The sequence below is a fragment of the Leptinotarsa decemlineata genome, unplaced genomic scaffold (assembly GCF_025532065.1).
Source record: "Leptinotarsa decemlineata unplaced genomic scaffold, Ldec_3_MD MMD2_tig00000199_RagTag_RagTag, whole genome shotgun sequence".
Taxonomy (NCBI): domain Eukaryota; kingdom Metazoa; phylum Arthropoda; class Insecta; order Coleoptera; family Chrysomelidae; genus Leptinotarsa; species Leptinotarsa decemlineata.
The window spans coordinates 11,678,932-11,694,814 of NW_027412544.1; the positions used below are offsets into that span (position 1 = coordinate 11,678,932).

General features: G+C 35.8%; 1 protein-coding gene across 4 annotated transcripts in view; it reads left to right on the top strand.

Moving 5' to 3' along the window:
- The window catches only part of LOC111506597 (protein spaetzle), a 41,184-nt gene that overhangs the window by 1,983 nt on the left and 23,318 nt on the right, over positions 1-15,883 (top strand). For 2 of the 4 annotated variants that reach the window (XM_023161721.2, XM_023161722.2), the window contains exon 1: positions 10,399-10,675. The exons of 1 other annotated variant lie outside the window; for it this stretch is intronic. In XM_023161721.2, coding sequence (XP_023017489.2) covers positions 10,637-10,675 — 39 coding nt within the window. In that variant the 5' untranslated portion in view covers positions 10,399-10,636. Of the gene's footprint in view, positions 1-10,398; positions 10,676-15,883 lie in introns of those variants that run through there. One more of the 4 variants, XM_023161723.2, reaches the window with a different exon arrangement.

Below are 15,883 nucleotides of genomic sequence, written 5' to 3' on the forward strand. Positions count from 1 at the left end.
TCCAAATTTTCAATAAATCACAGAATACTCTCAAACCCTCCTTGACTCCCTAAAAAGCATAACCCCAATTATGAAACTATCAAATCTATTTTACTACATCTCGTGTCACGATTGTGATCATTACATTAGTATGACTCCAGAACTGATAGAAAAAATAATTAACGGTCATATATACATGAAAATTTCCAGCACAGCATTGTATAAACATATAATACAAAACAAGCATAACCACAATTTGAAAATACTAAAGTTCTAACTTGAAAATAATCAGGAAAATTATGTAGATAAAATAAAGGGGAAATTATGTAGATAAAAAACACAACAACTCCCTGAATGATAGAACTGATATGAGAAATTTAAATCAAACCTCTTAAAGCATTGTATGAAAACCGACTTCCATTCATTAATTGAACCAAATTAAAAAATTCACCCATCACCCCTAACCTATCCTTCATCGACTTATGATGCACTGTTTGGAACCTTTGGTGTAGTAATGAATATTACTGGAGTTTTTTCCTAACACAAAATCGTTATTTTCAACACCTCGACACGTGTTTCGATCACCAAGTGATCACCTTCAAAAGGAAGATTTAACGTTTGTTTGAAGGTGATTGACAAAGATTAATCTTTAATCGAAACAATCACCGTAAAACAATACCTAATACACATGAAAGAAATGATAACGATCGAAAAAGACTGATTTCCTTCCACATTCCTTCCACACTACAAAATAAAACATCCAATTTTTTTCCCATTATTTGCAACACATGCTAATTGATGACAGCTACCACCATAATAAAGTTATTACATTTCGCCTACATAAAGTAACACGCATACAAACATAACAAACACGCACTAATATTGCAATAATTTTTTCGTTCATGAATGTCATTTTTTTTTTCAGAAAATGAATTTTATATAGACAAATCAAACTGAAAATGCTGCTGGACAGAAGTAAAACGTATTTTAATCGAATTTTCGATTTAGATATTTCATTTTGGATTTCAATACCCAAGATATTCTTCATTCCACTCGTTTGTGGAATTAGAAGAGTGAATCTGTACGATTCATTCGTTTTTCCTCTACATTCAGGAGGTTATTAGCTTAATCTGAAACGAAAACTCCACTCTTTCAATCGAGTGGTCTGTGGAGAGTTTGTGTAGTTCGGAGTGAAAATATTCAGAAAGTGGTACAGAAGTACTCTCGAGGCTGCGTTATATCGGTGAATATAGGCTGAGGACCCAAAAAAAAGGGTGTCTGGTGACTTATATTTGGTGAACGCGACTACGGTGATTTTGTAGAATAAATCATGGCAGGTCATAACAAACCCATCAGTTTCCAACTCGGGCTCACATGACTTGAGTAAGGTAGAGATCAGTTGCTTTGATAAGCTGAGGCCTTCAATGTTCTTGAGAAATATTCCATTATCCGGCGTATCGTTTTGTAGTTTCAGGAGTGAGCTGAGTATTGCGGCTTTGATGTGGGCCTTTTGCTGACCAGGTTTCAACTGAGTGATAGAGTTGCATTTACTTCGTTCAGTGCCAAAAACCAAACTAAATTCAACGGCCGCTCGGGCACCTGCTTATAAATGAGAAATGCTTCGTATACTGTTCCATGTGATGCACTGCTTGAAACCTTTGGAAAATGAATATTGCTCACATGTATGGAGCTCCGCACCTAAGCTACTGAAAAAAATAGCTATTCACCTGATTGGATATCCAAAATCACAAGTAATCATGAAAGTCTGTAGTAATGAATATTACTGGAGTTTTTTACCAACACAAACCGTTATTTTAACACCTCGACGCGTGTTTCGATCACCAAGTGGTCATCTTCGAATGAACAGTTTAGTTTGATCTTCCTCTTGAAGATGTTCAATTGGTGATCGAAACACGTATCGAGGTGTTGAAATAACGGTTGGTTTCTGGGAAAAAACTCCAGTAATATTCACTGTTCCATGGTCACAAACCATGCATGGCTTCAGTCAAAACCATTCTATTTTGAAGACAGTCCAAATTAAAAATTCCAATAGAGTTGCAGTTACTTCGTTCAGTGCCAAAAACCAAACTAAATTCAACGGCCGCTCGGGCACCTGCTTATAAATGAGAAATGCTTCGTATACTGTTCCATGTGATGCACTGCTTGAAACCTTTGGAAAATGAATATTGCTCACATGTATGGAGCTCCGCACCTAAGCTACTGAAAAAAATAGCTATTCACCTGATTGGATATCCAAAATCACAAGTAATCATGAAAGTCTGTAGTAATGAATATTACTGGAGTTTTTTACCAACACAAACCGTTATTTTAACACCTCGACGCGTGTTTCGATCACCAAGTGGTCATCTTCGAATGAACAGTTTAGTTTGATCTTCCTCTTGAAGATGTTCAATTGGTGATCGAAACACGTATCGAGGTGTTGAAATAACGGTTGGTTTCTGGGAAAAAACTCCAGTAATATTCACTGTTCCATGGTCACAAACCATGCATGGCTTCAGTCAAAACCATTCTATTTTGAAGACAGTCCAAATTAAAAATTCCAATAGAGTTGCAGTTACTTCGTTCAGTGCCAAAAACCAAACTGAATTCAACGGCCGTCGGGCACCTCTATAAATAAGAAATGCTTCGTCCACTGTTCCGTGTGATGCACTGCTTGGTGGATAATGAATTTTGCTCACATATATGGAGCTCCGCACCTAAGCTACTGAAAAAAAAAGATATTCGCCTGATTGGATATCGAACATCACAAGTAATCGTGAAAGTCTGTAGTAATGGAGTTTTTACCAATATCATATCGTTATTTTAACACCTCGACGCGTGTTTCGATCATCAAGTGGTCATCTTCAAATAAAAAGTTCAGTTTGATCTTCCTCTTGAAGATGTTCACTTGGTGATCGATACACGTGTCGAGGTGTTGAAAAAACGGTTTGTTGTTGGAAAAAAACTCCAGTAATATTCACTGTTCCATGGTCACAAACCATGCATGGCTTCACAGGCTCCAGTCAAAACCATTCTATTTTGAGGACACTCCAAACTAAAACTTCCAAGAAGAATATCGTCCCACCACAGAGTATTCAATATCCTTCGCAGAGTAAGGCAACATTTCATTTCAAAAGTACCGTAGGATGGCTAAAGTGAAATGAGGTGTTGCCTGGTAGAGCATGATGAACTCCCACTTCACATATTCTAAGTGAATGTCAGGTGCAGCCCATCATTATTATCATTACTGGGGTTGAACTGATCATGCCCTTCTCCAAATAAGCCCCCGGAAAGGCGCATTAGCATTATCAACCAATGACCTCTCCTCAAAACGTGGGGGGAGTGATAATTGAATTTGAAGATTTCAACCTCAGTGCGGCATGCCGGCATGATCTCAATATTCAATAGGAGAGAGCGACTCCAATAATCAGTACAATTATCCTAATACAGTGGTCTTTCGAGCTAGAAGAGAAAATCTTTAAATTCTGTTTGTTCGGCACATTTCATTCTCTTCAACCGATTTAACATTCCCCGGAACCTAAGGCAACACCGATACTGTAGAAGTACAGAAAACAAAAGGCATTCTCATGGCCCTGATATGTCGGTAGATATGGGCTGAGAACGCATATGCTTAATATGTCGGCCAACAATACATTAGGGTCTCAAGCACCTCGCAGCAGGCCCCGCACTTGATGTCAGGAACCTCTATACTCATCACGTGACTGCAGTAGACTGATGGGTCGGAGACACCATAACGACAGGCCATGATTAATCCCTCAGATTTTCAGTTCTACCCACTCGTCCTAAGGAAAGCAAAGATAAGGTGCTTTCATAATCCAAAGTCTACAATGTTGTTTAATAGCCCATGCATTGACGTAATCTTGTGTTGCCGCAAAAATGGAGTGATCTCTGCGGTTATTATGTGGGCCCTTTAGCCAAACGGCTTCCAACCCGTTAACAGATTCATTACCACCTCGTACAGTGTCGGAAACTAAACCAAGTTCATCAGCAGCCCGGACAGCAGCTTTTTCATCGGGGCGGATCATGCGGGAAAGGGAAAAATGAACTCCTGATGACTTCACAGGCTCCATCCAGTACCATTCTATCATGAAGAATCTCCAAACTCAAAAGTCTACCGCCTCTCGGTTGTCAGGGGAAGTACAACCGTGGAAATGACGATTTGGGAATCAAAATCCTATTAAGATTCCTTATTTTTGGTTCTCCACGTTGAATCCATACAACCCCTGCCGTTTATTAAGATTCCTTGGGGAATCATATATTTGAATTATGTATGCAGAATGGATCAAGAGTATAGCACCCGAGAAAAAATGATAATCTTAAAATAGCTTCCTTAGCGTTTCTTATACACGCTGATTATTTTATATTCTTTACAAATATTACGAACTGGGATTTTTTGGTGTTAACAGCAACTGTGGTCATTAGGCTTATGTACTGGGCAGGCTATGATTATAGTTCTTGGGCCATATGAATAGTATCAAGGGTATTTGTAGTGCCACGTCAGCCATGTAACTTGACAGAATGAATCAATTATATCAATTACATGGCTTTTCGAAAAACTGTGTATTCAGAAACCACTACGATTACGATCTAATATGCCTAACGGTAACATATGGGCTGGTGATTTCACAATTGCAGAACTTCAACATTTTATCAACGAAATGATTCGTATTTTTGTTTTTTTTATTATCGATATATTCATTTCATTTTGTATTGAAATATTTTGAAAACATCATAATGATAAATTCCAGTTAGTTTTCATAAGATGATCAATACCTCAATTCATGTTACTTTTGTACTTGAGTATATTTCATCAAAATATTTTCATTTTTTTTTCAATTGGAAAGAATATAATGTGTCTCACTTTTCATGGAAGCACATCCATACCTTTCGTATTTATCAAAATAAGATAATGAAAATGCAGAAAATACACTTACCAGCTGAATGGTGTTGGCCTGAGTGATATACACTAATTTCAAAAACGACGAAGGAGCTGAAAATTATATATTGATTCAGATTCACAAAATTCAAATAATTGTTTCTTCCTCTATGAGTCCTCCTTCGAAGAGAATACATTTTTCTATTCAATTTCTATTATTTACAACCACTTTTCTTAGTTCCTGGCATGCCTCGATTATTCTCGCACGAAGAGAGATTAGCGGGGCTATTCCTATACACTTTATTTTTTAACGTTTCCCATGAATAAAAGTTTAGATGGGTGAGAACAGGGGAATGTGGAGACCACATCACGAGAGGGCTATCAAGTTGGTTTCTGTTGAGCCATTCCTTGCTTGTCCCATAATTGTGAACGGGTGAACCGTCCAACTGAAAAATCAATTCATTCTTTCTATTCAGAGGCAATTTTTCCAGGAAGTCGGAGAACTCATTCTTCAAAAATCGAATGAATGATTTTTCGTTCACTTTCTGTTAAATGAACAAGGGTCCTAATAATCTTTCATTTAGTATCCCACACCACTCATTCACTGTTTGGGATATTTGAGTTCGACAATTCACCACCCAGTGCGGATTTTTTTCTGCCTAATATCTGAAATTCTAAATAGATACCACACCGTTAGTGGTGAAAGTCGCCTCATCCGTGAATAATATATTATTCAAGAAATTACTGTCATTCAGGTAATTGCCTTGTGTTCACAAACAGTATTCCATTCATCTTTGATAGTCTCCACCATGTAACGTGTGAAAAAATTCAGGTTTGAAGGCATGCATTCAATGCCTTTTCAAGCATCTCCAAATTTTAATCCGGCCTAGATTGAGTTGAAGTGACAAATTTCTCAAACTTATATGGGGATCAGTACAATATGCTGCCAAAATGGTTCCGTCATTGATATGGTTTTTGTCAAATTTCCTCACCTTCATTACTTGACCGGTCCTCTTGAATTGGTTGTATATTTTGGAAACTATTCCAAAGTATACGGAAGTATTAAGTGGGTGTCTTCTATTAAATTCAAAAGCTGCTTTGCGATAAGACCTCGCACCTTCTCCAATCATCAGTATTATTTCAATTTTCTCTTGTATAGTTTGTCGGGACATGTTTTAGACTGAATCGATATGAAAATCAATAGATATTTATCAGAATAGAAACTTGAAGGAACACACAAACAACAGGATAGATAGGATCAACAGCAAAACAGCAGCAACAACAAAAGCAACAGGAACAATAACTCAATTAATACGAGGCAACGTCACGACATCCTTCGATTTTTATTGAATACAAAAATTTGAATTCGCGAAAGAGGCTGGCAATGATTTAATAGTGAACAGATATTGTGAGGTTATAAAATAACTTTTTTTCGAAAAAACATTATTTTCAGTTGATATTTCCGTTGGTTGAATTGATTTATTTCTAAAGTGAGAGCCCCTCGATCTAAAACGCACACTTTATTATTATTCTCCATGAGAATTATAAGTTCAGCTGAAAAGTGTTTTTGGTTATCATTCAATTTCGCTAATTTCACAGTTCTACGTCAACAATTACGGAAAATACGGGAGTGCTTCCAAGCAAAGTGAGAAAAAATTGGATAATTCAGGGCTGATATTTTTTCAGGAATAAGGTGTACCTGTAGTAATTTGGGGGTTCTCATCACGAATCTGAAGGAATTTTCAGACTATTTTACCTATTTACTGTAAAAATGGGTTCTTTCATAACAACTGGCGGGCAGTATATACCACTTAGGCCAACACCATTCAGCTAGTAAGTATGTTTTCAGCATTTTCATCAATCTTGGGAATTTTATCATTGTATCTTGATAATAATTACAGGGGTGCTTCCATGAAAAGTGAGACACACTGTATACACACTTCCACTCATCACACTTCCGTTATCACTTTCTTTTATTCATTGCCAACTTCAACGTTTTTTTTTTATATTCTTGTAGCAGTTACAAAGAACAACCCAGATATTTGAATGCGCGAGGTGGATCTATTGAAATATGTTCAGGAGACTTCAGGATTTTTGTTTTTCATTCAATTCGATTACAAAGGCTTGAAGACGTTGGAGTCTCTACACTTTCCATAATTTTGCTGTAAATATTTTGAAGCGCTGCCTGGCATCTATAGTCGAATTTCTGATATGCATGGCAAAATCTTGAAAGCCACCAGGATCAGTTATTTTATGGAGTTCAAAAATATTGTCAGTATTCGATACACAAGAAAGATTGTCATGGTTTAATCTGAAAACGAAGTACCATGAACGTATTTCATGTGTCGACAACAATGGTACTTACTGATAATTATATCTTAATTGTTTTGTCATTGCAATTTCAATTACTTTTGAATTTCTTTTCGAATAACTGAAATTTGTTTTCTCGACACTGACTGTGAGAAAGCTTTTTTGACAGAGTGGTATTAAGGTTTCGAGTGAAGAGAAATAAGAATGATCATGAATATACTGAATTCGAAGTCTAATTGATAACCAAGCAGCTACATTCACTAGAAACAAGTAACACTGCAGTTAAAAAAACAAAATGTATATCGATCTGCTTTTGCAACAGAAAAATATTCCAGAAGGTCATTGCCCCGTTCATTGAGACGCAAAGGTTCATCACAGAAGAGAATGTAGTTCAACCTAGATGAGGCTTCAAATTTCCTTTCGTTTTCTTCAGCAATACTGGTTACCAAATATAAAATCATGAACGCTAGAAAATAAATAAATAAATCTCTTGAGAGAAAAGCAGTATCTTACAGTATAGATAATTGTAAACATTTCAAAATACTTAAACTTTGGTTAGGTGATATAAGTGCATGCTATGTGTAGAAATTTGCATATTGTTCATGATGGTGATGTAATGCTGGTCACCATACCAAATATGTTCATTACATTTGTTATGTAATATTCGAGATGGAAATGTGATCTAAGTTATATTATGTTTACACAACGCCGCCTATAACAAAAATCTTAAGAGTGGACCATAACGTTACAGAAACTTCCACAGCATCCTAGATTGTTCTGGAATGTTGCACAATGACCTGGAATGTTTCAAAATGTTTTCAAACGCTACATAATTTTTCTGAACATACCACAACAAATTAGAATATTCCTATATGTTCTGAAATGTTATGTGATGCGGTCAGTTCCGTCCTATATTCACGAAGGATTGAGAAATTGAAACGGTGACTTACCTACAAGATTTACATTTTTACACACATTCTTTAATCCAATTTTACCGCCAGTATTAGTATTAGGTCTTAGAAAAGACTTGTAACAACTATCAATATGATACAATCAACGACAGCTTTTGATGTCATCAGAACGATCTTCAGCTAATTTCAAAATAGATTATTTAAATTTGAGTGCAGAAACTTTGTAAATTTTTTTCGAAGACTCTGCGGTTTCTTTTTCTCAGCCTGTTCATCTACTTCATCGCCACAAAATAATCAGTTTTCTTTCAAACTAAAGCTGGATTGATTTACTCGTGCTCTAGTACGAGGTGGACCTACTTTTGAAGTACTGGCCTGTTCATTTTCACGTTGTCATTTTGCTGCGGCAATTGAAGTTTTTTGGGTGTATGATTTTCGGTAATCCACGTGGATTGTAACGGACTTTAGACCTCTTAAATATTCAGTAAACTCATCACTTCTCGCATCACTTGCATCGATTAAAGTTTGCATTCCACGATTAACTACAACAGTTTCACCTTCAGTCAAAAGCTTAGAGCAAATAAAGCAAAATTGCGACATTTTTATTTTCAAATATTAATCACTAAAAACTCGTATAGTAGACGCTTGTAATAAATACGTATATTCATTCGAACAGAACGTTTAACACTAAAAGAAGCAGGCATATGAACGACGCCACATGGAAAATAGAATAGGTAGCCAGATGTTATATTCCATATGGGTAGAGGGTAATTTCGAAGGGACTGACGGTCCTTCAAATATATATTTTCTGAATATAATATATATTATATACATGAAAGAGACACAAACAGGCATTTTTACTTGCTTAAGTGCCTGAATGTGTATATACGTGGCTAATGTGAGCATATTACATGTACCGTGACTTTTACAATTGCGATATCTCAGGAACAGTGATACTTACGGAAAAAATCATGAGAACCATTTATGTAGAGAATTTTGAGATCTACAACATTGGTCTGAAATATTTTTTTGATAAAACTCACGGTTTTCGAGAAAAACTCAAAAAACCTGACATTTTAACCTTCGACCCCGAATAACTTTTGAAGCGCTCATGGGACCGATTGGGACTTTCAAATTTTTATTTTTTATGGTAAAATGAAGGTTTTCACCAAAATTAAGCTCTGTCGCAATTTTCTTGAATTCAATATTGTATAATGACCGGACTATAATTTTTTAATGAATTCAATTACCTGAGCTTATGTTCCGGTTTTCACATTTGAAAAATCATTTAGTAACGGTGAATCATTCAATTCTAATTGATCATTCAGTAAATTACAAGAATTACTGAATCTTTTGATATGTAAGCATTCTAGAAGATTAAGTTTGAAACTCTTCTCTTCTAAATGTAACACGTCACATTCATTATTGAACTCATGTCCTTCTGCTAAAAAGTGGACCAATGTGGAATTGGTCTTTCTATTTACAAAATTATTTCTGTTTCCTTTAATTCTTTGGGAAAATGTTCTCCCTGTTTGGCCAATATACAATTTTGGACAAGAACCACAAGTCAGCTTATATACTCCTGATCTATCCGACACCAAAGTTTTGTCTTTATTGTTTTAATAATAAATTTACTTAGACTATTATTCGTTTTGTAAACTACGTTTACGCATTCTTTCTTCAAAATTCGGGCAATATTAATGGTTAGTTCACCCAAATATGACAATGTCCTATAACTGACGTTATCGCATCTTGAATTCGAGTAGATAGACTTTTTGGAAATAATGGAGTCTATAATATTTACATTATAACCTGACTGCGATTAATTTGATCAAACTCAGCTCTCTCTGGAAACTACTCTTAGATAGTGAAATATTCAATAGTCTGTGAAGCATAACTACTATTGAATATAGCAACTTTATGCTGGTAAGGGTGTATGAAGGAATTACGTATGATAATGTCCGTGTAAGATGGTTTGTGGAAAATTGCAAATTCATGTTTATTTTTCGTAATGGTTAAGTCAAAGTATTTTATTGAATTATTTACCTCGTTTTCAGTGGTGAATTTTATTGACGGGTGGATGGAATTGGCATATTCAATGGATTTGCCTAGTTGCCTATCTGTACCAGTTAAACAGACAAAATCGCTGCTACAATATTCCCAAATAAAATACAAGCCAGCGATTCGAAGACCCCGTTCGCTTTGAAGTTACAAAAAGCTAATCCGGCACTGTTCAACTGTGTTTATACAACAACTTACTAACGACTTGTAAATTACGATAAATCCATATATTTCATTAGTACCCATTCTTCTCCTACTTCAATAAACATCAAACTTTTGTTACCGACCACAGTAGTAAGCGGCCGTCCTTGTTGTACAAACGGTTTGTTGTACATATTTTGTATCAGTTGATCAGTGCAGTTCTTGGGAGAGTAAAGAAACACATCGCCTATTGAGACGATCAGTGTTTACAATGCGGTGTTCTGTAATGTTTTGGATGTGTGCTTTTGATTTACGGTGGTGGTGATTATTCCGAAACAAAATGCTGGGATATATTTTTTTATTAGTTACTTCAATAATGGTAAGTACATATTTCTCTTCGACGAGCTTTTCTGCGGTACACATTGTGAACTTCCTGGGCGGTCACTTGCCCTGTTATATTAGTACGGGGACTCACCGCAGACTGAGATAGGTAATAATTATTATTACACACGAAAGGTTAGTTGACACAATATATGCAAGTCATACGATATGAAAATAGACAAATTGTATAGTCTAAAGGATCAGCAAACCCTTTCCTTTTTGTGACTAAACGTCTCTATATAAATCTATAAATCTAAAAAGTATCTTGTAATCTGTTTTAATTGTCCTGACGAAGGTAATAAATTTACCGTAAACTTGACATATAACAAAGTGTATTCCTTGCAACAGTCCTACCAATCTGAGTGCAACTCCACGAAATAAATTGATTTACATTAAAGCCAGTCACGAATTCTTTTATATATAGATATGAATAAAGGAATAACATAGGGAGGTTGAATCGGTTATAGCAGTCAGAGGCAGAAATATTATGCATCTATTTTTTTGGTTCCAGCTTTCGAAGTTATTATTGTGTCTTCATCGGGAACTGAAAGTGACGTTGAAATGAAGCTATCATAAATGTAACATAGAGGATCCTCATATATGTATGTCAATAACAACTTTTTTTTTTTATATGAATAATGTCTGACAACCGTTGTTTAGTTATTGCTATATCGCAAATACTCATAGGATCTGTTGAATTAGTCGGAAGTTGCCTATTTGGATTCACGAAAAAATCTTTCATAACGCGACCTTTCATCGGACCTAAAAATAAAATCAGATTGAAGGACTCTTTGTGCTGTTTCATATCTGTTATGATTTGGTCTGAACCAGCTTTCAATGCGACCTTTCATTCATTGAATTCCTATTTGAAGTTTTCTTCAGAACAGACATCTAGTTTTTCATCAATCAGTAGTAACTATCGCATCAATGGATGTAACTATTTATGGGTGTTCCTCTTCGAAAAAACATCGTTAATGTCAGGTCATACAATTCCATGTCCGAAATTATTTCATAAAGTAGAGACATATATTATCGGTCTAGAATGTCTCTTGAGAATTTGCAGATAGGTATGAATACTGTTTAGGTATTCACAAATAATTATCACAAATATGACCCTGCGTCAAAAAACATGTATTTTGGGTGTTTTATTCATTCTGAATGCATCATCACAATTCGTTCAGTGAGAGATTTCTTCAAATGAAAGTTCAAATTTTCCATTGCAATCACACATATTTATGTTGGAAAAATCGAAAAATTGACATACTAATATACAAAAAGAAATTGACACCAAAATAAGTGGAATGCATTTTACTTGAATTTCTAAATGTGTTTTCCACATTACCTATATATCAATGTATGTTCAATTGTTTCTCAAACACATTTTCACTTTCACAATGGTATTTCCGAGTCAGGGTTGAAAAATATTCAGAGTTGACATAAGTCTTCATCTTCAAGTTCTAGGTAAGAAGAATAGTATTATCTGCCTTGTTACAATAGTGGTAACTGAAATTGTTGACAAAAAATAGATCATTGAAAGGAAATTGGTTCACACCAGATCACAACAAACATCGGCCAATTTCAGTTTTTTGCGAATATCTCAGAAAGAGCCATTGAGAGGCACATAATATGCTATTGTTCCTCCAAAATAATTAAGTTTAATGTGATTTGACTAACCTTGTAAGTCTTATTATTACCGAAATGGCAAAAGTCGAATCAGCTGAAAAAAACAGTCTGTATAATTTTTGGGAAAGAAAGTTTTTGGCTTTCTACTACTCCATCTTGATACAGAAAAAAGGATGAGGAAATCTTCCAAAGAAAGAAAGGAAGTAATCAATTTGAAAATAAGTAACTCTATACATGGATCTGTAGATCATGCTAAGAAGTAAGTTTCAGACACAAACTGAAATAATTTGATACTGAAGAGCCTTGGGGAAGTGTCTTAAGGCGATACATCGATGTATATCAGTGAGGATGACAGTGTTCCATGTAAGTGCAATTTGTTACCATTCATTCAAAGTAGAACTCATGTGAATGATATCTGATTTTTATTCCACAACGAATGTTTGAAATACAAACTGAGTAGAGAAAAGTATCTTCTGTATAATTCATTGTTCATATAGAAGTATTTGTTTCGAAAGATTTTTTTCTTTCGTGTAATTCAATGTTTATATGAAAGTAGCTGTTTCAGGACGACTTTCTTTCAGTTTGTGTCTGAAAATTACTTCTTTGCATGTTCTACACATCCATGTATAGAGTTACTTATTTTCAAATTGATTACTTCCTTTCTTTCTTTGGAAGATTCCCTCATCCTTCTTTTTTTTTGTATCAAGATGGAGTAGTAGAAAGCCATAAACTAAATTAATCACTCCTAAAAATATAACCCCTTCAATTCAAGTCTGTATAAGATCCAACATATATTGCGAGTCTGTTCATTTTTGATTTTGTGTTCTACCTATTCATATCTCACGATCAAACGTGTGATTTTGTTTTTCATTGCCCCAAGTTCATTTATATTGATGATTTAATATACATTTTCACCAAAATGTTTACTGGTGAAATATTTGACATTTAGAATATAGTAGCGACCCACTCCGGTATGTATTTATATAAAACGTTCACAGCTTTTTGTCAGTAGACAATACAAACATGTTTTATTTAGAGACTACTCTTGCAAGAGCGACATATACTTTGATTACTTTGGAAAACAAAATTTCCAATGAGGAACAGTATGATCCAGAAATTCACAGGGTCATTGCACAAACTGTAATTTCAGACTGTTGTGGAATATACATATCTGTGGTATTTGTGATTGACTAATGTATCATTTTCTGAAATGAGTTGGACAATTCGTTAACCAGTCTCTGCAGTTAGAATTTATTTTAGGTAAATTTCACTAGTTCGGACTTCCATTGTCTACTATATAAAATGATTTGAAATCCCTGAAACAAGTAAAAAAGAATAATTAAAAAAGAATAGTTGAAAATAACAATTATATTAAGCAACAATAAACCTGAAATGAAATGATAGTGAAGTAACCTACAAGTAAAAATATAATAATTGAATAAATAAAAATTAAAGGAATGCAAAAAGAAAATAATAAAAAGTAAAAAAGTGTAGAGATTCCAAGTCACGTTAGTTCACGACGTTTCGATTGTTGGTATCTACAATCGTCTTCGGGTGATGACTGGACTGATTCCTCCGAGAGATGACTATTTTATAGGTCGTTGAAATACTTTCACTTTCTCTACTTTCCATTTTCCGCTTCACTGATTCCGTGAGAGATGACCGATTTGGCGGGAGTTGGTCATTTTCCGTTTGATGATGGGTTTCCATATGTTTCGTATATCTACGCTGGCCTGGCTGAATACGTTGTTGGACAACATGTATGCGGCTTCCTTAAATTTTCTCCTGAACCAATGTTCCTCTCTGTGCAAGATCTCAGCTTGGGACCACTTGATGTTGTGTTGATGGGTCCAAACATGGTCTGCTATTCCTGATTTGCTGGTTTCTCCTCGCTGTGTGTGCTTCTTGTGCTCGGCAATGCGAACATTCAATGGCCTCTTAGTTTCACCAATATAGGATTTTCCGCACTCACAGGGTATCCGGTAAATGCAATTCTTGGAATCGCAGTCCGCGTTTGGGGGCCTGGTTTTCGTGAGGCTGCTACGGATAGTGTTACCGGATCTGAAACAGGTTCTAATGTTGTACTTGGAACCAATTCTTCTTATCCTCTACGATAATCCTCTGATGTAGGGAAGTGCAAGCACTGGTTGTGACGGCTTCTCTTCCTTGCGAGGCTCCTGCTGTCTTTTAGCCAAAGTCTTTTCTACCATCGCTTTGGAGTATCCATTCCGCTGAAGATCGTTTTTGATGATGTCTAGTTCCTTCTCGAGACCTTCCTTTGTATTACAGAGCCCAAAAGCACGGTCTAATAGAGTCTTGATGATTCCTCTTTTTGTCGATTGATGGTGGTTGGATTCGTGGTTCAGATACTGTCCCGTATGAGTGGGTTTTCGGTATACAGATGTTTCCCACTTAGTGTCGGTCCTCTTCACCAAAACGTCTAAGAATGGCAATTCATTGTGGATTTCCTTCTCCATTGTGAAAGTGATGGAAGGTCTCACGCTGTTGATGTGTTTCAGAAAGGCGTCTAGTTCAGTATTCCCATAGTTCCATATTATGAAGGTGTCGTCAACATATCTCAACCAGACTCGAGGTTTCTTGTGGGCTTCTTCAATGGCCAGAGTTTCAAACCACTCCATATATATGTTGGCTATGACTGGTGAAAGTGGCGATCCCATTGGTAGTCCCTCATCTTGTGTAAAGAATTCGTCCTTCAGTTGGAAATAACAATTTCGTACACAGCATCCTAGTAATTCCATAATTACTTTTATAGGTAGATTCGTTCTCTCTTTCAGGTTCCCGTCTTCGGATAGCTTTCTCTGTATGATTTGGAGTGCTTCTTCGACCGGAACGTTGGTGTAAAGGCTTTCCACGTCGAAACTAATTAGTTGATCTTCCTGTGTGACTTCAATTGACCCTAGTAGTTCGACAAAATGTCTTGAATTCTTCACAAAAGGTAAATCGTACCTACCTGTTTTTAGGTGGGTTTTGTCTGTATTCCAAAGACTCAGATCTGTTCATTTATGGTATTTTGATCATCCAAAGGAGAACTGAACATTTTTGTGAACAAATTGATATACATGATATCAAACGGAATGACTGTTATTTATCTCTTTACACTACCCAAATGTCATCTAAAAAAGTATCGAAATCTCGTTTCATGACTTGGATATTTCATGCTTTTTTATTTCTCAGATTCCATTGTTCATAGTGATTTTTGTCACAATCAACTATGTCTTCAAAGTGATTTACCGATGACTGTCATCGGTGAATCGCCAAGATGAATAAACCTCTGAAGAAGCCAGCCCCTCGTGCTGGCGAAACGTAAGGATGCAGTTCCAAACTACGACCCTGAAACGCGAATGAAGATAGTAACACTGGAGCTCGACAAATGTTGGAAAATTGAAATTTAAATATTATTGCAAGAGCCATAGTATTTTTATGTCCGTATATGCAGGCCTGTATATACGGTCTGTTTCTGCAGGCAGTTTGTATAGTCAGGTTTCACCGTTTCCGAAATGGCAAGAGTGGGATCAGCTAAAAAACGGTCTGTATGTACAGGCCGTTTTTTTTTTTCAGCCCA